Source organism: Pleurodeles waltl, chromosome 1_2 (assembly GCF_031143425.1).
Source record: "Pleurodeles waltl isolate 20211129_DDA chromosome 1_2, aPleWal1.hap1.20221129, whole genome shotgun sequence".
NCBI lineage: Eukaryota > Metazoa > Chordata > Amphibia > Caudata > Salamandridae > Pleurodeles > Pleurodeles waltl.
The window spans coordinates 798,345,858-798,368,608 of record NC_090437.1 but is presented as its reverse complement, the minus strand read 5'-3'; the positions used below and the strand labels follow the sequence as shown (position 1 = coordinate 798,368,608).

General features: G+C 45.9%; 1 protein-coding gene across 5 annotated transcripts in view; it reads left to right on the top strand.

The window, feature by feature from the left end:
• Nucleotides 1-22,751, top strand: part of NEK1 (NIMA related kinase 1) — an 800,483-nt gene that overhangs the window by 677,812 nt on the left and 99,920 nt on the right. For all 5 annotated transcript variants that reach the window (XM_069244156.1, XM_069244192.1, XM_069244183.1 and 2 more), the window contains one exon: nt 18,463-18,623. In XM_069244156.1, the coding sequence (XP_069100257.1) occupies nt 18,463-18,623 (161 nt within the window). The remainder of the gene's footprint in view (nt 1-18,462; nt 18,624-22,751) is intronic.

Below are 22,751 nucleotides of genomic sequence, written 5' to 3'. Positions count from 1 at the left end.
CTCCCTTCCCCAACCAGATCTACCTATAGTGACAGAAGCGTCACTTCTGGGTTGGGGCGGCCACATGGGAGAGGGGGAGATCAGAGGACTCTGGTCTCCGGCGGAGTCTGGGCTCCATATCAATCTGCTGAAGCTCCGGCCGATCAGGCTTGCGTTGAAAGCATTTGTTCCCTCTCTCAAATGGAAAGTGGTGCAGGTGTTCACAGACAATACTACCGCCATGTGGCACTCCAACAAACAGGGCGGGGTAGGGTCCTGGACCCTTTGTCAGGAGGCACTACGCCTGTGGACGTAGCTGGAACAGCACGGCATTTCCCTGATGCTTCAACATCTGGCGGGTTCCCTCATCCCCAGAACGGACGAACTCAGCCGTCAATCGACAGCCGATCACGAATGGTCTCTCCATCTGGAGGTGGCGCAAGGTCTCTTTCAGCAGTGGGAAGAGCCTTGGTTAGATCTGTTTCCAAGGCGCCACTCGATCAGAGACGCTTTTCGTCTCGACTGGAACTCCGGCCTCCTTTACGCCTATACCTCTTCTGCCAAGAGTTCTCAAGACAATCAGCGGGCCTAAGTCATCTTGGTGGCTCCGGACTGGGCATGGAGAGTATGGTACCCAGAGCTATTGAGCATGTCCATCAATCCTGCACTCAGACTGCCGCTTCGGGCAGATCCTCTGTCACAGCAACAGGGGACGGTTCTTCACCCGAACCTGTCCAACCTCCGCCTTCATGCGTGGAGATTGAGCGGTGCCAGTTGAAGGCTTTTGCCCCTCCACCCGAAGTCTGCAATGTTATCTTGGCAGCCAGGCGTCCATCAATTAAAACTGTATACGTCTGTCGTTGGAATCAATTTGTGGCATGGTGTTCCAACAAATCTGTTGATCCCCTTTCCGCCCCTCTATCCGAGGTTCCTTCTGTTCATTCATTCTTTAGCCCAGCAGGGCTCTGCTTTGGGCACCCTTAAAGGGTATTTATCTGCCATTTCGGCCTTTCTTAGGCTACCTGATCAGTCCTCAGTCTTTAAATCACCTATTGTGAGTAGATTCCTAAAAGGGCTCACCCATTTATTTCCTCCCACTCCATTTATCATGCCTCAGTGGACCTTAATCTTGTACTTACTTATTTGATGTGTACCCCCTTTGAGCCAATGCATAATTGTCCCTTGCGGCTCCTCACCTTCAAAACTGTCTTTCTGGTCGCTACCTATGCTCGCAGAGTGAGTGAGCTTCAGGCCCTTTCCTCAAAACCTCCATACTTATCTGTGCACCCTGACTAAGTAGTGTTGCGTACTAGGGCTTCCTTCCTTCCTAAGGTGGTTACACCTTTTCATGTAGGCCAGTCCATCACTCTGCCTACTTTCTATGCACCCCCACATCCTTCCAATGAGGAGGAGAGACTCCACCGTCTAGACCCAACAAGAGCGTTGGCGTTCTACCTCAATCGTACTAAAGATTTCCGGGTGGACGATCAACTCTTCATTGGATATGAGGGTGTGAAAAAAGGGAAGGCAATGCAAAAGCGGACCATCTCTCGATGGGTGCTTCTTTGCATCAAAATGTGCTACGCCTTGGCCAAGAAGCAACCCCCTGAGGACTTGCTTGCTCATTCTAACAGAGCAACTGCTGTTTCCACTGCGTTAGCACGCGGAGTTCCTGACCTGTATATCTGCCAGGCAGCTATGTGGGCGTCCCTGCATATGTTTGCTAAGCACTGCTGACTGGACAGTCAGGTCTGTCGGGACAGCTATTTTGGTTGTTCGGTCCTGCAGGACTTCCTAGTATGATTTTGGTTCGCAGCCCACCACCGACAATGGCATTGCTTGGGTATCTATTCTAAGGTAAGGAATCTGCAACTAGAAGTCTCTATCAGATGTACAAGTTACTTACCTTGGGTAACAAAATATCTAGTTTAGACATATTCTAGTTGCAGATTCCTTACCGCCCACCCATCCTCCCCGCTTGAGAACTGATTTCTAGGGACAGGGATTACCCCTTTCAGGTCCTTAGCTCTAGTGCACCATTCTCTGTGTTCTTGGCGGCTCTGCGCTTTGGCGTGGAAAGTAAGAAACTGACGTCACTGCGCGAGGACGGCGTCTATATACTACTCCCGACCTGATCACGGCGACCACGACGCAAACGACGCCCGTGGAGTTCACCAACGCCACCTGCCGATGCGCAAGGGTATTGCTTCAAGAAAAATCTCCGGATCCAGTCTGACGCCTGGGGGAAATTCTAAGATAAGGAATCTGCAACTAGAATATGTCTCTACCAGATATTTCTTTACCGAAGGTAAGTAACTTGTACTTCTGTTATTGTCTGTTTAGTCAGACCAAATGCACATGTTATATCCTGAATATGTACCTTAGGGCAGCCATGATTTTGAGTTCTCGCCTACAGATAGCTTCTGTGATTGAACACCTATTGTCTGCAGTGTAATAATACATTGAGGCGGTTGGGTCAACCCTTTGCACAAGATTGGATGTCTTTAATAGCTATTTCAGTTCAATGTTCTTTATTTGATCAGTTTCTCCCTTTTACTTATTTTTGTTCCTCTTTTGGAGCATAGCTTCTTTACCATCGTTTGGACTGTAAGACCTGTATCCCTCCACTCCAGACATCAGGGAATTAATTTTTTGTCTGTTAGCACTCCAATGGAACACATGTCTTTCTTCTCTCTCTGCCCCACCTGTTCATCACTCCATATATATATATATAAAAAAAACTACTGGTGATCTCCAGTAGGTAGTTATAGTTGGGACCTAGTTCCCACAGGAAGAATGTTTTTTGTTTTGCCAATAACTTTGGTGCCACTTGACAAATCTTCAGGATATTTTGTAAACTTATACTTTAGTTGGTTCAGCTGCTGTTTTGAAAGTTTCAAAGTGATCGTTCGAGCGAGGCTCAAGGAAAAGGGGGATCCCAAAATACATTTTCCCCATTGATTTTCCTATAGGGACTTTAAACACAACTACAGCCTGAACCGCTGGATGGAATTACACCAAATGTGGCAGAAAGCGAGCTGTTGGTCCAGAAAGCGAGCTTTTTGTGATTTGGTGTAAATCCGTTCAGTAGTTCTTGAGATATTAGAATTTTTAAAAAATATAGCTAACTAGGGATGCAGATCCTCTGCGGATCCAACTGTCCCCGTTCTGATTGATATCTGTTTGGCTGCCAACAGTTCAGTAAGGGTGTTTTGCCAGCCATTTTGGGACTCTGCTTCAGCATGGCGGGGACTGTATTAGAATTCAGAGCAGGGTCCAAAACTCAAGACAGACATCAGCAATTGGGTACACAGAGCAGAGTCATTTATCAGAACCACATGAGTCAGCAGAAAGAGCCCAGTGAGCACAGTGGGGCTGCAGCGTCCACAGTTCTGATGGTATCCAGGGTAATCTTTCCCACCGTTGCCTGGACTACAGTGGCGTAATGCTGCATCTTTCAGTATAACCTGCAGCCTTTTTTGAAGTGTCTGCTGCGCTATTAAAATCTCCCTTAACAAGCAAAATCCCCCTAAATGAAATGCTTTGTATATATGTTTTTAATAAACTGACATGTCACTCAGTTCTAAACTCGTAAAGGTGTGCCAGTGACCATGAGTAAGGGTCCAAATCAGTGTGAAAATCAGTAGGTGAGGGGAAAGTGGTCTGTTAGGAACGACGTTCTGAATCTTTTTTAATTTCACACTAACAGTTCCCATACTACTAGTTACCTTACCTCAGATTCGCTGAGCCCCGCCCCTATTGCACTCATGATAGCTCTAATACTTTTTGAGCACTTCGATCTCTCTTGAAAATATGTGGAAATATTATCAAACTATATGTTGGATAAAAAGGCAGTCTGCAGTAAAAAAAAAAAAAAATGAAGATTAATCCGGAGTACCGATGACGTACAAAGTAAATTAGTACATCTTTGTTGACAAAAAAATCATCACTTGCTGTATTTATTTTTTACAATCCTAAATGTATAGAAGCGAGATGACTGAAATGAGCAGGGTCTCTCTCCCACTCATGCAATTTTTTTCACCCCCTCCCAATATTCTGGTGTTAAAGTGTCTGTAGCTGGGTCCCACTTTTTTCTCTTCAGCCACCGTTCCCTAATGCTGGGGGTCTCACGCCCTGGCGTACCTTACTGCTGCTTACCTTTGCTTGTCTGTCTGTTACGTAGAATCCACATTTGCTTGCAAGTTATAGTTAGCTCAGTAAACTAAAATTGGTGTTTTTTGTATTTTTTTGTACTTAAACCGTAGTTTTTACCCTATTTCAAAACCGAATTATAACATCAATTTAACATGTGATTTTTCCAGTGTATTATTATATTATTATATATATATATATATCTATATAGTGGTCGCCAGTAGGTACATTTAGGGCCTAGTTGACTTAGGGAGAGCATTTTATGTTTTGCCAGTAACTTTGGGGCCGCTTGACAAATCTTCACAGAATTTTCAAAACTTATACTTCAGTCAGTTCAGCTGCTGTTTTGAAAGTTTTGGGGTGATCCATCAAGCTGGAGGCCGAGAAGACGTGGGAGTCGCAAAACACATTTTTCCCACACATATTCCCATAGAGATTTTGAACACAACTACAGCCCGAACTGCTGGACGAAATTACACCAAATTTGGAAGAAAGCTGGCTCTTGGTCCAGAAAGCATGCTTTTTGGAATGTAATGTATGCAGATTTGTAGAGCGCCCTGCCCCTCAGGAGGGTATCCTGGCACAGAGCAGGAGTGAGTCCAGGCCCACGTAGGACCTAGTGGGAATAATTGAAAACCCAGGTCCTCAGTTTCTTTCAGAACTCAAGAAATGAGGAGCAGCAAGTCTTTCCATCCTTTAGGAGTGATGTAGGAGAAGGCTTGACAGCCAGATCCGGTTTTCCATATGCATGGGATTTGTGCAAGTAGGAGTCTGGATGAGCATAGGTCTTAGGAAGTTTTGTGTAAGCAGATATCCTTTTTGAGGTATGCTGAACCAGTGTTAGTGTCTGTAAAGTGTGGGTGAGGAGTTTGAATTTTTGTTTGTGAATGGTGAGCCAGTGGAACTCCTTCAGGTGTGATGTGAACGCAGCATGGAAGATAGAGAGTGATTCTGGCCACCAAGTTCTGAATGCTATGCAGCCTTCAAGTCAGTTTTTTGTTCATGCTGGCATAGGAGGTGTTAACATTGTCCAGCTTACTTGTGACCAGGGCATGCAAGGCGGGTTTCTTGGTGCTGATTGGGAGTCATTTGAAAATATTCCTCCACATGCTTCATGGAAGCATGAGGTGGTGACAGCATCGACTTCGGCAGTCATGTTGAGTTTGCTGTCAGTCATGATCCTAAGGTACTATACGTGGGTGATGGGTGTCAGTCCTAGGTCTGATGTCCACCAGGTAGAGTCCCACAGTGATGTGCTCTTCCCGAAGATTACAATTATGTTTTTGTCGGTGTTCAGCATTAGACAGTTGGTCTTCATCCAATGGCCGATTTCAGTCTTACAGGCATTGAACTTGAACCAGGTACTGGGCGGTTTGTCTGTTGGGAAGATAATGAGTTGCTTGTCATTGGCAAAGGAGAGGATGTTGACATTGTGAGAGTGTATGATGCTGACTAAAGAGATCATGTATGCGTATCAGTAAATTAACCTTTATATAAAAGTGCCAAAATTCCCGCTTTTGCATAAACCAGTGGCTGCGCCTCCATTAGGGCGGAGGAGGGTCATTCCACCCTCCAGCGCCAGCAGCGGCAGCTGCAAACCTTTTACCAAAAAATGATAATAAACTGTGTTGAACTGTTAAACTGTGTTTATTATCATTTTTTGGTAAAAGGGGCGGGGTCACAGGCTGTGATGAGTACTGTGGGGGAGTGCACAATGCGCATGTATGTTTGGCCGGCCATCTTGGGCCAGCCAAAGACACATGCACAGCAGGCTCTCTCCAGCCCAGCAAAACAGTTGCAGGGCTGGAGAGGGCATGCACAGGCTCTCAGTCTGTCTGGGAGCACCGTGGCTGGGCAATTCTGCTTGCCGCGACTGGCATAACCATGCATATACTTTCATAGTTTGGCACGTGCACTTTAAAGGCCAGACCAGTTGGCTGAGCCAATGCTTCTTTCTCTATTAGCTACATTTCACACCTCCCTGAAGAATCCTCTATCTTGGTTTGGAGGACAGGGACCAATGAGGTTAGGAATGTGCGCCCCTCCCCAAAGGGAGTGGGCGCAGGAATGGTGTAGCTACCCTCAGGGATAGTAGCCATTGGCTACTGCCCTCTGACCCCTGTAATGCCCCTAAATCCAGGATTTAAGGTCACCCCTGAACCTAGTTCACCAGATTCATGGTGACCTCAAGACAAGAAGAAAGAATAAGTACTGCTAGGCTGAACCCCCAGCAGTGAAGACTCCAGACAACAACCGACTTGGCCCCAGTCCTACCAGCAGCTTCAAGGACTCTGCTACCAAAAGGCAATGCATCCTGCAGGACCAGTGACCTCTCCAGACCACCAGAGGACTACCTACCCACCAGAGGACCAAGACCTCCTGAGGACAGTGGCCCTGTCCAGAAGAAACCCTCCAAAAGAGCTCCAGAACTGCCCCTGATCAGCGAGTCATGCCCACTCTGCACCTGACACCCATGGCCCGAGTCCAGGTGGCCCACCGGTCCAGAGTGGGTCTCCAGGCAATTCCGACCTTGTGTCCACCCTGGACTGTCCCCTCATGGCCAACACTACGATGCCCGCAGGCTAAATCAGGAGGACTCCCCTGACCGCAAGAGACCTGGGCGAAGATTCCCGTCACCTAAAGGTACCGCTGCACCTGCTGCCCCCTGGCCTTGGGGAATCTGACCCTTCGTCCAGTGACTTTCAGCAGGCAGCCCTCCTCCTTGTCCAGCCTGTGGTTTCCCAAAACCGACCCCCTGGACCCAGCCTGCAGCATCTTTGTGACCCCTGGGGTCACCCTATTGAAAAGCATTGGGAGGCCAACTCTGTGTTTGCACCCTGCACCGGCTGCCGCTGAGAGTGTTTGTTTGGTGCTGACCTGTGCCACCCCTGGTGCTCACCTAAACCCCCAGGCCTGCCCTCCAAAGTCGCAGGTACTTACCTGCTAGCAGATCTGTTTCCCAGTGCCCCCAGTCTCCATAGGATCCCATTCTAAGTCCAACTTCAAGTTTGACCTCTGCACCTGGCCAGCCCTGTGTTGCTGGCGGTGTAAATTTGGGGTGATCCTGGGCCCCGACCAGTGAGCATCCTATTCCCCGAAGTCTGGAACTGTAAGTCGAGTACTTAACACAAAACTGTATGCCAATGTTGTGCAGTCTGTCAGTAAGGCTGTGGTGAGAGACCATGCTGAATGCGGCTGAGAGGTTGAGGAGGATCAGAGCTACAGTTTCTCATTAGTCAAGGAGGGTTTGGATGTCGTTTGTGGCGGCGATCAGTGCAGTCTCCATGCTTTGTTTGGCACGGAATCCTGATTAAGATGTGTAGGAAAGTAGCATCTTTCTGACATAGTTTCCTCCACTTTTTGCCCGTTGTCAGTGTGTTTAGGGTGTAGTACACTGGGATCCTGATAATCAGGACCTCAGTGTCTGTGCCCTTTCCTTTAAATTTGGTTGCTGGTAATCTCTTACACCCCACAATTGGCATACTGGTGCCACACATGTAAGTCCCTAGTATAAGCTACTTGGGTACTCAGGGCATTGGTACACCATGGGTCTCCCATGGGCTGCAGCATGTATTATGCCACCTATGGGAGCCCATGCAAACTGTGTCTGCAGGCCTGCCATTGCAGCCTACGTGAAATAGTGCATGCACCTTTCACTTTAGAGATGAGGCTTGCCTTATATTGCGATCATTGCACTGGACACTGTAAGTCACCCGCTGGTAGGCCCTTCAGCCCAAGGGCAGGGTGCATGTTCCTGAGTGTGAGGGTAGCCGTGCAAAAGCAGAGGTACCCCTACAAACCCCAGACTCCATTCCCTAGGCTTTGTAAGTGCAGGGAAGCCGTCTTAATTTATGTATGGGTCACTGGTGAATACGAGTGGTCCAACTACATAATGTTTCTCCAAACATTGGCATGTTTGGTATCAAACATGTTGGAATCATGCAACAACACTGATTCCAGTGTTAGTTGCATGATACCATGTACTCTGGGGGTTCCTTAGATGATCCCCTAGTTCTGCCTGTACAGCTTTGCTGGGTCTGCCTGACAGACCACGCTGCTGCAGACCCCTAGACACTGTTCTGCCCTCCTGCTGCTGAGCCTAACTCTAGCAGGGGAAGGTGGGACAAAGGATTTCCTGTAGCATAGAGGTGTAACCATCTCTCCCTTTGAAATGTATTTCTCTGGGCTAGATTTGGGTGGCCTCTGAGCACCATCAGACTGCTTTGAAGGGCTTGTTTGGTGCCCTCCTTTCATAAACCAGTTTGCACCAGTGCAGGAACCCCCAGTTACCCACTCTGGTGAGAAACCACACAAAGGTGAGGGGAGTGATCACCCCCTGCCCAGTTCCTCCCCTAGGGAGGTGCACAGAGCTCTGCCAGGTGGCCGGTTGATCCTGCTATTTTGGAAACAAGATAGGTAGAGGCCCCTGGGAGTATCTGTCTGGTTATGCCAGGGCGATTAAGTTATTGACGCCCTCTGATAGGTGGATCACAGCAAATATTGACCAACCCCCTCTTAGGGTTACTTAAGGGCTTCCCCAAGGGTGCTTCCTCAGATTCATCGAGCAAGACTCTCCAAGGAACTCTCTGCAAGACATCTCCTGCTCCTGGGCTCCAGAACTGCTGCTGGTCTGCTTCTGAAGTGATACAAGACTGTATCCAGTTGGGAAGACTGTCACCGGAATATTGGTTCTCCAGCTCCTGCATGATTTCTTCAATATTCATGTCTGTGCATCCTCCAGGGTCACAGGGACTCTGCTTGCATCCAAGAAGCAGGAAAGAAGTTCCCTTGGAGCGAAGGAGCCACTGCCCTGCACCCACATGTATCTCAAGATGACAACGACCAGCTGGTGGATTCTGCTGTCCTATGGCCTGCCCTGACTCCTCTCCAAGAGTGGAGTCACTAGGACCTTGCTGGTCCTCAAAAACCTACAATCTTGCTTGCAACAACTATTTGCATTTGCCAAGGCTTGTTGGTGGTCCTGAGGGCCACTGACCCTCCTGCAGTCCGGTGACAAATGTGGGACAGCTCGTGGGCGACACCAAGGATCTCCTGCATCAGCTGGACTTCTTCCTTCACTGTCCGCAGGAGCTTCACCTCCAAGAGGGTGGGCATTGCCTACCTGCACCACCTGGACATCTCAGAGTGGTCTGGACACTGTCCCCTTCTTTTAAGGTTTTTCTTGTCCGGAACCCACCCTTGGGTTCCACCGACTTGGTCCATAGGTCGCGCCAGCAGCTGGACAAACGAGGCTCCCACTGACTCCAATGAACATTTCTGACGTCACACCGCTATGCACCTGGGCTCCCTGGTGTAGGTACTGCAGTGTTCTGGGTATCTACAGGTGGGGATATTATCCAACCGTCTTTGCGCCAACTGGTTTCCTCGGGGTCCACTGGGAAGGGCCCAGGATCCATAAAAATCCAAACGCAACAGTCCTGTGTTAGCCTATGTGACACCGTGCTCAATAACAATTCTGCACCCAGGCACCTGTGAGATTTCTGGTACTTATCTCTGGAAGTTTCTTACTCCCCTAGCTCCTGGGATTCTAACACACTTAGCTTGGTTGTTCACCTCCATTATTATACCACTTTCTTAGTGTATGGTTTGGCGGTCCCATGTATTTCTGTGCTTTTCCTGCTTGTTGCTGAATGTATATTCTGTGTGTGTATATATCTCTAGGTGGAGCTATACCAATGTTAGCAATAAGTAGTGTTGTAATAAAGAATACTTTATTTTTGCAACACCTGGTGTGGTTCTTTCTAGTGGGACAGTCACTGGCTGACTATTGTGGTATTGCAAGTGCTTTATAGTCCTCCTGAGTATACTTTTGCTGCTCACCACAGCTACCTCTAGAGAGCTTTCAATATCTGGACACCTAAACAATAGCACTAAGGGTTGCTTGGACTCAGTATAGAGTGCCACATCATAGGTGCACAACATAAACTGAGCCAACCTCCTACAAGATACATCGACGAGGTGGTTCAGTTCAAGATGTTTGGTGAGTTGTTGGTTGATGGCCTTCTTGAGTACCTCAGCTGAGTAGGGGAGCAAGGCAATTGGTCTGCAGTTTTTGAGATCATTGGGATCAGCAGAGGGTTTCTTTAGAAGTGGTCTGACCTTGGTGTGTTTCCATTTTTTGGGCATGGTTGATGTGGAGATGGAGGTGTTGAGGATGCTGCTGAGTTCTGTGCTGATTGGGTTGGGTCCGGGGTGGAAGAGACGGTGGTGTCAGGGGTCGGTAGGTCCCCCAGAGTGGATGGAAGTCATGATGGATGCAGTGGCGTGGATGTTACGCAGGGACCATGTGGTGATCATGTGGCTGGTGTACGTTGTTTGGTTGGGGTCGTCAAGGGCGAGAGAAGCGGGTTGGGGGTCGACGTTGTTGTATATGGTGGCGATCATGCTTTGGAAGTAGTCCACGTGGGACTGCTGTTGGAGAATTCCTTGGCTATGTTGAAGAGTTGCTTCATGTGGTTGGCTGCGGCATTGATGCAGGCAGTGATGCCTGTCCTGTTGGCTTCCTTGATGCGTAGGTCATAGTTGTTGAGGGCTGCTGTGAAGATGGTTCCGTCAGAGTGTTTTTTGGTGGTGCGCCATCTTTTCTCAAGATGGTAGCAGTTGCGTTAGATGGTTCTGAGGTGTACCACCTGGTGTGTTTCGAGAATTTGCAGGTTTTTGCTGATTGTCGTGGTGCAACATTGTCGGTGATCAAGCTGAGAAGTTCTGGACTGCTTGGTTCAGGTCTTCTGAGACTTTGGGATGGTTGGAGCTTGAGGGCCTGTATCGACTGGGTCTCGGTTATCCTGCTCCACCAGTGGTGGAGGTAGCTGGTTGCATGGCCATATTCTGTTTGACGTCAAAGATGGTGAAGTAGATGATGGCATGGTCTGTCCAGGTGAGGTCAGCAACGTGGCTGTATTTGACTCTGTCGCTGTAGGAAAAAATGGCATTCAGTGTGTGTCTGTCCTTGTGCGTGCGCTTGGTGACCAGCTGGGTAAGGCCAATGTTGTTTGGGTTCTCCAGAAGGGTGGTGGTGTGGGTGTTGTTGGGGTCCTCAGTGTGGAAGTTGAGATGTAGAGTAGGGTGTAGTAGTTGGAGTCGATGGCTATGGGGGTGATGAGGTTTGGGATGGCTTTGCAGAAGGCTGGTTAGGGTCCTGGGGGTCTGTAGGCAAGGGTGCCTCTTAGCGTGGTCTTGGCTTTGGTCTGTGGTTGGACGTTGAGGTGTTCCATGAGGTCATTGTTGTTTGTGCTGCAATGGATAGTTTCCTTGAAGGTGATGCCTCCATCTGTATTGTTGGCGCATTCTTAGTGTGTCATCTTGTAGCCATCTGGGGTAGCAATGGTGATGTCGGGTTCAAGGAGGCGTTGAGCCATGTTTCTGTAATGAAGGCGACGCCAGGGGAGGGGATGGTGTCCCAGATTTCTGTGGCATGTCTGCAGAGGGAGTTGGTGTTGAGCAGGATACGATCCAGGTTGCACGTAGTCCTGGGGTCGACCATGGGGCGGTGGGTTCCAGTGTGGGCCGGTGGTCCTGTCAGTCAGTGGTGGCAGGTGAAGTTTCCTTTAGTCTGTTCCTTTAGTTGATCCTGAGGTGGATGTGAGGCAGTGGTTGTTTCAGGGTTTGGGTCGAGGGTTCAGCTCCTCGGAGTAGTAGCAGCAGTTGAGAGTAGGACTAGGGGTCCGATGCAGATGGGCTTGCCTTTGGCGCACCAAAGGTGCATGTGTGCATAACGGCCTACATAAGTAGTCCTGGGAGGTGGGAATGGCAAACAGGGAGGCGGGAGGGTGGAGAACGTGAACAGGAGGGTGTGGGATGAAAACAGCGGGAGCAAGTGGGGTGGGAGCAGCGGCAATGAGATATCAAACCAGAAATGAACGCAATAGTAAGCTTAACAGTAACCAAAATAAGATACCAAAATCAGAAATGAAAGCAATAATCAATGTACCAGTAACTAAAATCAGACACCAAAATCAGAAATGAAAGCAATATTAAACGTAACATGAACAATGACAGGTGCTCAAATGGAAAAAGAGACAACACAGTGCTGGACAAAATAAAGATAGAAGGAGTTAAGGCAGGTGGCTCAGGGCGAAGCTAAGCGGATCTACCAGCTGCGGTCTCGAACTGCAGGCACACAGGGCTGGATGTGCAGTCCTAGTCATGAGGAGCGATCTGGCAGCAGGTGAGCTGCGCACAAGATCAGGGGTCAAGGGATACTTAATAATTATAAACATGCCTGGGAAGAGTTTTTGTGACACACACCTAGCATAAAGTGTGTACCCAAGTTCCTACCTTTTTACTCCTTCAATACATAGGCTTGTGTAGAGGTGATGTACACACATTGGGAAACAGTAATGGTCACTTGAAATAAAGTGAATCTTTACTGTTTGTGATATGGCATTATCACCTTTGGGATAAAGTATCTGCATCATAAAGTACATACTTTTAGTTAAGCATGACTCTTCTTTACTGCCTCTCATCGGTGATGCACACATCTTATTTTGCATGTCTAATTGTCACGTGTATTTGGCAATCAGAGAATCTTCATTTATTCCATATCTTGTTTTGTATGTCTGATAGTCAAGTATATATGGCAACTGGAGAATCATCATTTTATTGCAACATTTACTACAAGTCTTTTCCAGGGCAAGAGTTAACTCAAAAACAGTTGGACCTAGTATCCGTTCTTCTTTAGTGGATTGCTGTGGGACGTTTCAGTTGCTTCTGTATCTGTTTATAGTTTACTCACCATTCAGTGGAATGTTGTTCCTCTTCTTCTTTTCTTCCAAATGCTGGTCTCCAAGATGTTAGCTGGGATCAATGGAAGGAAATTTTTGAAGTGTATTTGGATGTCACTGAGGGTGATGTTTTCTTCCAAGAGAAAAAAAGTATGCTTTGTTTCAGCATTGCCTAGGCCCAGAGGCCAGGAAGATTTTCATGCACTTTATACTCGCTATATATAGGAGATCATTCTCCCAGTAAATTAAGTGATCCCCAGAGGATTCACCAACTGCCTGAGCTGAGGCTTGCAGCCTCAAGCCCTCAAGGGTGGAACACTCTTTCTGCACTTTGCAGAATTCCCCCTGGTGTGCCCACTGTCAACTTACCAGCCAGCAAGTTCAGGCAGGTTACCTGGGGTGGCAGTGTCATCCCCAGTTGCCCCGGGGATCACCTCCTCAGGGACCCCATCAACCTCCAGCATGGGAACCTCAGGGACTGGTTTTCACACACCTCTTGCCCCGCTCTGTGGCAGTTGTCTGGGCCATTGTTCGAGGCTCTAGAAGCCCTTGAGTCCCTTCCTGTGCAGCAATGGACCCTGTGGTCATACAGATGCACTCAAGCAATCTAAATCCTAACAATTCCAGGTGAGACACAAGGTCTACCTTCTTCATGGCAGTATACTCCAGTTTGTTGCTTAGCAATCAATCTACAGTCATGGCATGGCTCACAACAACTTTTAGAGAATTTTAGACACTCCTGCCCCCCATAGATGGCTCTCTCAGTTGTCTGCGACTACAACTTGGTGGAAAGTGTTCGGTAGGACCTGCTCTGCAGACACCACCTGACTGTAGTCCCAATGGCTCCTGTGTCTGGGGGTGAATGTTTGACATAGTTCAGCATTCTGATAATCATCTTTTTGTGTTCCTATAATCGCCCTAAGAGGAAAGAGTATGCCTAGATGTGGGTCCCGTGCTCAGTGCGCCACTGGTTTCAAGCTAGCCTGGCTGGTGAGAGTTGATACCCCAAAACCGGACCCAAGATGCTTGTTTCTGGTCCAGGGAGGACCTGGCATGTAAGTTTGAGCTGGCCTATTCTCATGAGGAGCAGGGTCAAGACTGATTTGCATATGGCTGGGGCTAATCTGCAGTTGCATGGTGGGCAAAAAAACATTGGATTGGGATGCAGCCCAAAGCGATTGCTAATGGCTGAGATTAATTCAAGGATTCCATCCATCACCTTGTTACTTTTAAAGTAAGAAAATGCCTAAAAGCAGCATATTCGGAATTGCAATTTAAAATCCAACTTCACCGTAAGTTGTGATTTTAAATTGTGATCCCAGAAACGCCAAACTCGAAAGATTTACCTCTTTCAGATTGCGAATTACACTTATAAGATGTAATAAGGTAATCCTGATCTTATCCTATGGGAGATATAGGCTTTGCTGTAGTAAAAAACGACTTTGGGAGTTTTTCACTAGCAGTACGTGAAAAACTAAATAGTACATGTCCCTTTTTTTAATTCATTGCACCCTGCCTTCTGGGTTGTCCAGGGCCTACTATAGGGATGTCTTATATGTATAAAAAGGAAAGGTTTGGGCCTGTCAAAAGTGTTATTTTGCCAGGTCGACAGGGCAGTGTCAAACCGCACACACAGGCTCATCAGTGGCAGGCCTGAGATATGAATAAAGGGCTACTTAAGTGGGTGGCACAATCAGTTCTGCAGGCCCACAAGTGGCATTTCAGCACATGTAGTGACCTTTATTAGGGACTTATAAGTAAATTAAATATGCCAATTAGGGATAAGCCAATGTTACCATGTTTAAGGGAGAGAGCACATTACCACTGGTTAGCTGTGGTAAAGTGCAGTGAGTTCTAAGAACCAGCAAAAATGAGGTCGGAAAAGTGGAGGAGGTATGCAAAAGGTTGTGGGGAAGACCACCCCAAAGCTGTCAGGTCTAGCACTAAATCATTCTGCATGATCATAGCCGTAATAGCAGCATTTCTTCATTTACCTGCTTCAAAACTCCAGCTGCATCCTCTGAAAGTCTCTGAACTTAAGTGGATAGACATCAGATATTCACATCATTCATTGCCACACCTATAGAAGGAATCATAGCACCTAATATATCTAAAACAACCTTTCCAAACATGCTTATCACTCTATTTAGGTTCACTGCTTCATTGATTTCATTTATAAGATAAACTCTAGGAAACACAAAAGCAAGAAAAGAAGAACCAGTCCAATTTGCAATAAGTTACAATAAGCATTCTTTCTACAAATATTATAAATTCCTCTCAAGATTGGCTCTCCACTAAATAAATAATTTCCACTCACCTTATAGATTCTTTCACACATACTTTCTCCTGCACTTTGTACCTTAACATTTTTCATAGGTCATATACATACCATACACAACTCAACTAAATGCTCCAGCTCCATCCTCAACCTACGATGTATATTCAACAGTCCAAAGTCTTCCTCCTTTATTTGTTCATCTACATCCTTCTGCTCTCTGATTCCTTATGATTTTAACTTCTCTCTCATATTCTCCAATGAACTAATTTCTTCTCTGGTCAAACCACACCCATTCTCCTGGTTAGTAGTTTTAGAGCCATGTTCGGTTTGTGTAATCTCCTTTTAAAATGTACTGTATTTAATACCACAATTATCCTCTCTTATTGGAAGATTTTCCAAAAACACATTGAAATCAGTTATATAAGGGGAAAAAATTCATCATTATTATTATTAAATATAACAACACACACATTACAGGACATAGAATAGGATATCAGAAGCTGCATATTCCCTCACTAACAGAAGTAGAAAATTCCTTTCACTCTATTTGTGTGAGCAACGCAGATCCACAGCAGCACTCCTGTGCACCTAACTGCAGTCATCAATATCACATGGTAAAGTCCCTTCCACCTCTCTTCCACCTCTTTGAATCAATTCTTCCTGATGTGTTTCCAGGAGAGTGTGGTACACGGAACTCTTGGGCACCAGTCTCTGATCAGGCTGTGTCCGGAGGATCTTCTGTTTCAGCAACAGGACAGGATTCTGCACCCAAACCTGCACAGTCTACACTTCCATGCGTGGAGACTGAGGGGCAGCAGTTGACTTTGTTCGATCTACCACCCGAAGGTTGTTGCCACACACACACCCGTCTATGAACTCCATTTACCCAGATTTAATAAAGGTTTGACATATGTTCCCTCCCAAAACGTTTGCAATGCCACAGTGGGACCTTAATTTGGTTCTGAAGTGCCTCATGGGAACCACCTTCAAGCCAATGCACAGCTACTCATCGTGACGGCTGACTAAAAACTGTCTTACAGTGATCACTTCAACTCATTGCATGAGTGAACTCTAGATTCTCTTGGTGCAGCTGCCCTGCACCACATTTAAATGTAGTGTTGAGCATCAGGGCTTCCTTTTTGCCAAAAACCTGACCCCCTTCACTTTCAGGCAATCCATTACAATCTTCCCAGCATTCTTTGCTCTGCCTAACCCCTTGAAGGAGGAGAGAGTACATCGATCAGAAAGAGCTTTCAACTTTTACATTATCAAAGACCATAAGTAACTGACATTGGCTCAGCGGTGACATTTAGTTGCGGCTCTGCTCAGTCACTTTCTGGGCAGAACAGGACCAATGCAATGCCACACTGCACCACCTCAATGCATGTGGGAGCACTGCTGTGAAAACTTCCAGATCTAGTCTGGCACTTGGGGAATATATTCACGATGTGAGGAACCTGCAGTTCGATAGAATATCCACATAATGAGTGTTACTGAAGGTAAGTAACATGTTCTGTAGGTTTAAGCTTAAGCATATAGAAGCATAAGGTGGTCATCCAGGAATGTTGATAGTTTGTTGGAACCAGTGCTTTCCAGGAGTTTTGCTTGGGTGGGTAGGAGTGTGATTGGGCGGTTACTAGGTGCATGATGAGAGCATGGTAGATTTAGGACTATAAAGTATGCTTTGCTGAAACAGAGCTGTCTGTAGAGTTGTTACAGCATCTACTGGTATTCCATTCCACTCCACTGAATGCTTTGTGAATGGCTCAAAATATCCTGCATGCAATTCTTTGATCAGAACAGAGCCATAGAATGAACACATGGCAGTGGAGATGAGCTTCTGCTTTTTCTGCTGTAATGATATACTTGTCCCTTTGATGTGCAACCTCTGCAGTTTATGGTATTAACTTTTGGGGGCACATGACTGAGCAGAGTTTTTGAAGTCTATCCTTCTGGCACGCTTCTGTCTGGCTTTACCTGTACACTGATTCAGCAGCTACAGAAGATTTCTTGGTATGTTCAAGATATAGCAGTTGTCTGTCTATTGTATGTGGTTGACTGATGCAAAACCTCTGTGAAAGGGGATACAGTGTGTTCATTATGATGATCAGGTACTTGACCTTCTCATTTGGGGAGAGGGTGGCAGTCCTTATCTACTATCTCAAGCCATGTGAACACTAGAGTGTGTTGACTTTCCTCAAATTTAGAACCACAGTTTTAGATGCCATAAGGCCCAGGCAGCTTTGATTTATCCATCAAGGCACACCTCCAAAAACGTTTGAAATATGTTGTTTCTGAGAACCGGCTCCCAGATGGAGGTGGTTTTGTGTTTCCTCTTCATGCATCTAGAATTGTAGAGAGTGTAGTTTGAAGAGGTAGTCTGCATTAGAGGGGTCTGCTTCACTTTGAACAGCGGAGCTGATCTAGTGCTGACGCCCTGCAAGTTGCTTGTTACACTTCTTTTGCTTAACTAGGCCTCACCAATAGTGAGATGAAAGTTTCTTTTTTTTTTTTTTTTGGTTGATGATCAAAGATTTGATCAATTTAAGTGTAGTTCCAGATGCTCCCATCCATTTTATACTGTGTTCAGAACTAATTGTGTGAGCACTGTAATGTAGGTGGACAGCAAGTACAGATGGGTTTAAGCTGCTAACTGGTGATCATGCAGTGTTATGAAACGGCAGATGCTTTCAAAGGTGGTCCAGTGATCCAAGAGCTGTTTCCAAATTGTTGAGTGTGGAGAACAAAGCTGGTCTCCATGATATATTTGGTACTTTTATTTTATTAATGCAGTTGTCTGTGAATAATAACCTGTTTCACTTAGGCTTGGTATACACAATTATATTGGTGTTTTGATGGGGGGACATGCCTCAACAGAGAACAAAAGCATTAAAGAGCAATTAAGTAAGGGGGTATTTTAATTAACACAATTCCTATAACAGTGATCTTACTGAGGGTATTAATGGTAATATGTTAACACCTAGATGAGGTTCAAAATATTTCGTGGAAATTACACGTTGTAATCGCTACATCTAGGTTACTGGTTTCTGGGTGACTAGATTCTGTGAACCTTTTCAGCTCCCCATACCAGATAACAGGACAAAACAGAATTATCCGTTTGTAAGTGCCATGTGGCTTCATTTTAAAGAAGTGGAATGGTAAATGCCAGACCAGCTCTATATAACCTTCAACAAGCATTGTAATCTTCACTGTACAACACTGCTGCTGTGAGGCAATTAAGGCCTTTCAGAAAAATATGTATTGAGTTTTAAATATGAAGGTTCTCAATTGTCCTACTTCTCATTTTAGATGCTGAGAACCTGTTCACTTCCAGATCTTAGCAAGCTTTTCAAAACATTTGTGGATGACGCCAATGGTTTGGCAGATGAACAGGAGGATGACAGTCTTGAAATAGATGACTTAGAAGATGAGCCTCTGAAAGAAGAGGAGCACTCAGATTCTGAAGACACGTGAGCATATGTTCTTCATAACAATATTTAGAGCCTTGGCGTACTTTCATTATCTCATCTGACAGAGAGATCTGTCATACAGCACACCAGAGAGAGCAGATACACAGCACATCATATCAGTACTCGATGGCCCCAGATTCCTTACTTTAGAATATTGCCCAGGTGCCAGACTGGATATGAACGTTTTCGAGCAGTACCCCTGCGTGCTCTGCATCAACATCGTTGGCATAGTCTACACAGGAGTTGGCATGCACTGACCTCCATTCTTTCTTTTCTGCACTATTAGAGCAGACATGGATTGAGCTACCTTCAGTAATTTTTTGACTGACTGTTTTTTTAATTTTTGTTGATACTTCCTATCCAGTGTGCCTTCTTTTTCTCTTACTAGAGATGTCACCCAAGAAACCTGTAGGTTTCAGGCTTTGTGGTGCCTTTCACACATATATGTCGGTGACAGACCCCACTTGCTTTGCCTCTGGTGCCTGGAGCTGGACCATGACTCTAAGGCCTGCCCGGATTGTAATGCCATCTATCTGAAGGCTATTTGGGAGCAGGCAATGAAGCTTTTGGCTGCTAGACACCAAACTACTCCACAGAACTCTAGGTCCTGGTTATGAGGGAGGTCTTGTTGGTTGTCGTCTCAGTCCCTGATTTAATCGAGTAAGTCCACAGAAATGAATCAAAAAAAGTCAAAGCGTTCCTCTAATTCCCCGCGCTGGTCCAAGCCATCGGACATGGTATGGGAACAATGTCACTAATTGAGTCACCACTCCCACGATGTCCCGGTGAAGCCTAACCCCGGGTCTGGTCTGCACCTTCCCGAGCTTGCCAAAGAGAACCCTGCTAAACTTAAGGAGTTTTATGAGGCCATCCACCTCATTTATGGGTGAAAGGAGCCATCTAGAGAGCCTTCACGCCCTACAAATCCACCAGGTGCTCCAACTGGGTTTCTGCCGGTGGGTCTCTGTTCAGCGTCAGTAGGACCCTCAGGATCTGTGCCTGGAACCAGACCATTCCTGGTCGTGAATCCATGACCTTCCCGATGGTTCTGTCATGTGTCACCATTCCCAACGCTTTTGCCATTCCGGACACCTATACGGAGCTGTTCATTGTTGCCTTTTGTGAGCTTTGGCACTGGCCAGAACTAGGCCCGCCAATTGAAGACAGTGCCTCCTTTAATTGGTAGGCCCATTTACTCTTCCTAATTCATACCTACTCCTCTGTCCTCTGAAGTATCTAAACGCATGTCCACAAATGTAAATGGGTAGCCAGCAAAACGTGTGGAGTGTGCATCGGCCCCTGATGCGTGTGCCCATTTTTTTCTCTCCACTGTCACAACACCAAACCCAGACCAATGGAAGCATGTCACTTTCAACACAACACTTGCAACATTGTGCCATCCCCACATGCATGAAATGCTCCCATTCCCAGTTCCAAGGCCTAAACTTCCCACATGCTGTCCTTGATCGAACACAACCACCTTAGCAGCAAACACCAATGTATAAGCAACATTTAACTCTTAACACTCTTATCACCACACTTTGCTAAGAGGCCACTCAGAAGGAAGATGAATTATGAAAATTAGTAACACAGAAAGGAAAGGAAATAGAAGGGTGAGATCAGAACAGAGGGGGACAGGTGACAGGGTGACTTTTTTCAGGGAAGGGGGGGGGGGGGGCGTGGAAATGCACTTAAAAGGGCAAAAAGACCAAAGATACTGTGGCATGAAGATCATCTCAGGAGGGTGATTTTTAGCGGTCAGGAGATTACTGTATAGAGTAAATTGAAAATTAAGTGTGTGCAGGAGGATAATTGACTAATGGGAACACTAAAAACTGAGCTCTACTGCAGAACACAAAGCCCAACATTTTACATGGATCGGGGCCTGGATGGCCAGTTACCCACCAACAGCAAGCCCTCACTGTCTTTGAGTGAAGTAATTTACATCACAAAGGTATGTTATTATGTCTCCTTCCTCATTGTTGTGATCCTTCTGAGGAGCCCCTGTTGCACAGCCAACTTCCCAGACTCCGCAAACACTGAGGCGCAACAGCAGCGCATTCTACTTAACTCTACTTGATACTGATTCACTGTGCTGTGAAGCCAGGTAATATGTACTGGTCTGTTACCTGGGCAGGTTTGGCCAATAATGTTTAGAGAGCAAACAAGTAAGCCTACACATAATAATGCCATTAAGATTCTCAGTAGTCATCTTCAGACCAGTCGTGTTGCAAAGTTTCAATAGTAAACAGGATACACAAAATGGAGAGATTAGCAATAGAACCTTCTCCTGTGTTGATTATCGTAGTTGTGTGTGGTTGAGTACCCACAGTTCAACCTTGTGCCTTTGTTACTACTCTGTATAACCCTCATCCTGAGTTACATCTTCCTCCTTCAGCCTAGCCCATTAAATCATAGACTCTGTAGTGCTTTCCACAGTGAAATGTGGATTCAGGCATTCTAGTAAGGGGGCTTAAACTCCCCATCAGTAATTTAAAACTTTATTTTCAACAAGCAGCTCAATAGAAGAGGTCTCAGAGCAGGCAATGGATGCTAAAGTGGATAGAAACAAATCAAAATGTCAAAAAATGTAGATGTAGATATGCTTCCCAGTGGTTTTCAGATGTGAGGAACAACACTAATTTTAAACACTGAAGTCTAGGATGGCAGTTCTTCTTTTGCCTGGTGTCTTTACGTGTAGCATGCAAAATTATTTTTTACAAGCTTTCCATTGCACACATGCTCAAGATGTTTTCATTAAGATGCTGTTTCAGGGAAATGTGTTTTCTGACATCAGTCGCTCAACCTGAGGCTTACAGGTGGGCTGGAATGTGAGGTATGAGGGCCACAGAAATGTGGTTGAGGCAACAGGTGCTCTTAATGGGATGACACCAGGGGTGGGCAAAAGAGTGGGGGTGGGTGCAAGGAAATGCATGCCCACCAACCTCACAGGAATGTGGTCACAATCCTTTAGTCTTTTAATGAGGTAAGGAGCAGTATACAAGGCACTATTCAGAGCAGTTGAGGTGAGTCATAGATTATGGTCTAGGAGTGAACTGCCATCACCAGAAAATGGGATGAAACCAGTGTTTGGACAGTCATTCTAAAGTCTGCAAATAAAAATGTTTTCTTTCCTCTGTGGAAGAGGGAGTAGCAAGGTTCATTGAGTTTTCTTGATAGTAGACATTTTTAAGAGGCTGCTGGTACATGGGAGTGAGTTTACCTATAAAGAGAGGTGAGAAGTTACTAGGTATAGCTTACTGATGGACAGGTGTTGTTGAATTTTAGGTTGTTTGCTGATGCTGGTGATGAGGTCCCTGTGTGCTTTAATCATATCCAGTTTGAGGTAGGCACTTGACCTATAAAACGGCATGGGTGGGAATCTAGTTAGTTATATATCTTGGTATATATTGATACTGTGTTTGAGAGAAGAGCCATTAGAGGCTCCACATTCAAGTTGAAGGTCACAGTAGAGGCAATAGCTCCTCCATAAGCTACTGGTTTTCATTGGTGTCTGGAGGTGTCCATGTGAACAAGTTAGTTGCTTACATAGTTGGAAGCACTCAAGTGCAGTAGACAGGCTTTACATTACATGCATGTTAACAAGATATTGTTCAGGGCTTGATGTTTGACAATAATGAATAAAACCAAAAGATATAGAGCGACCAAAAGAGACAAATATCTGTGGTAAGTGAAGTGTGGGTGATATCCACAGCTTGGACAAGTACTGTTACACAGCTGATTCTAGGTCTGAAACTGAATCTGTAGTGTTGTAGCTGGTAGTTGGCGCGTAACTGTCTTGCTGATAGATGGTGGCAGATGTTTTTAATTATTTCCCAAGGGCTTGGTAGATCAATGATGTGATAGTTGTGACTTAAAAATGTTTTTTATTCAGTGCTGATAGGATCTTTCCTACTAAGTGGTTTGGAGAAAAAAATATGCAGTTCTCTAGAGGATAATTTCACAACGTTGGATGAGAGTTTATATTAGGTGGTGCTCCTGAAGGAGTTCATGATGTCTAGAAGATTTGTGATACTGTTTCTGAAGCAAAGTATTTTCAATTTTCCGAGTCTACCTTGATGTTTGGTAGGGCACAATTTATTTTCTTTCATATACACTACTTACTGT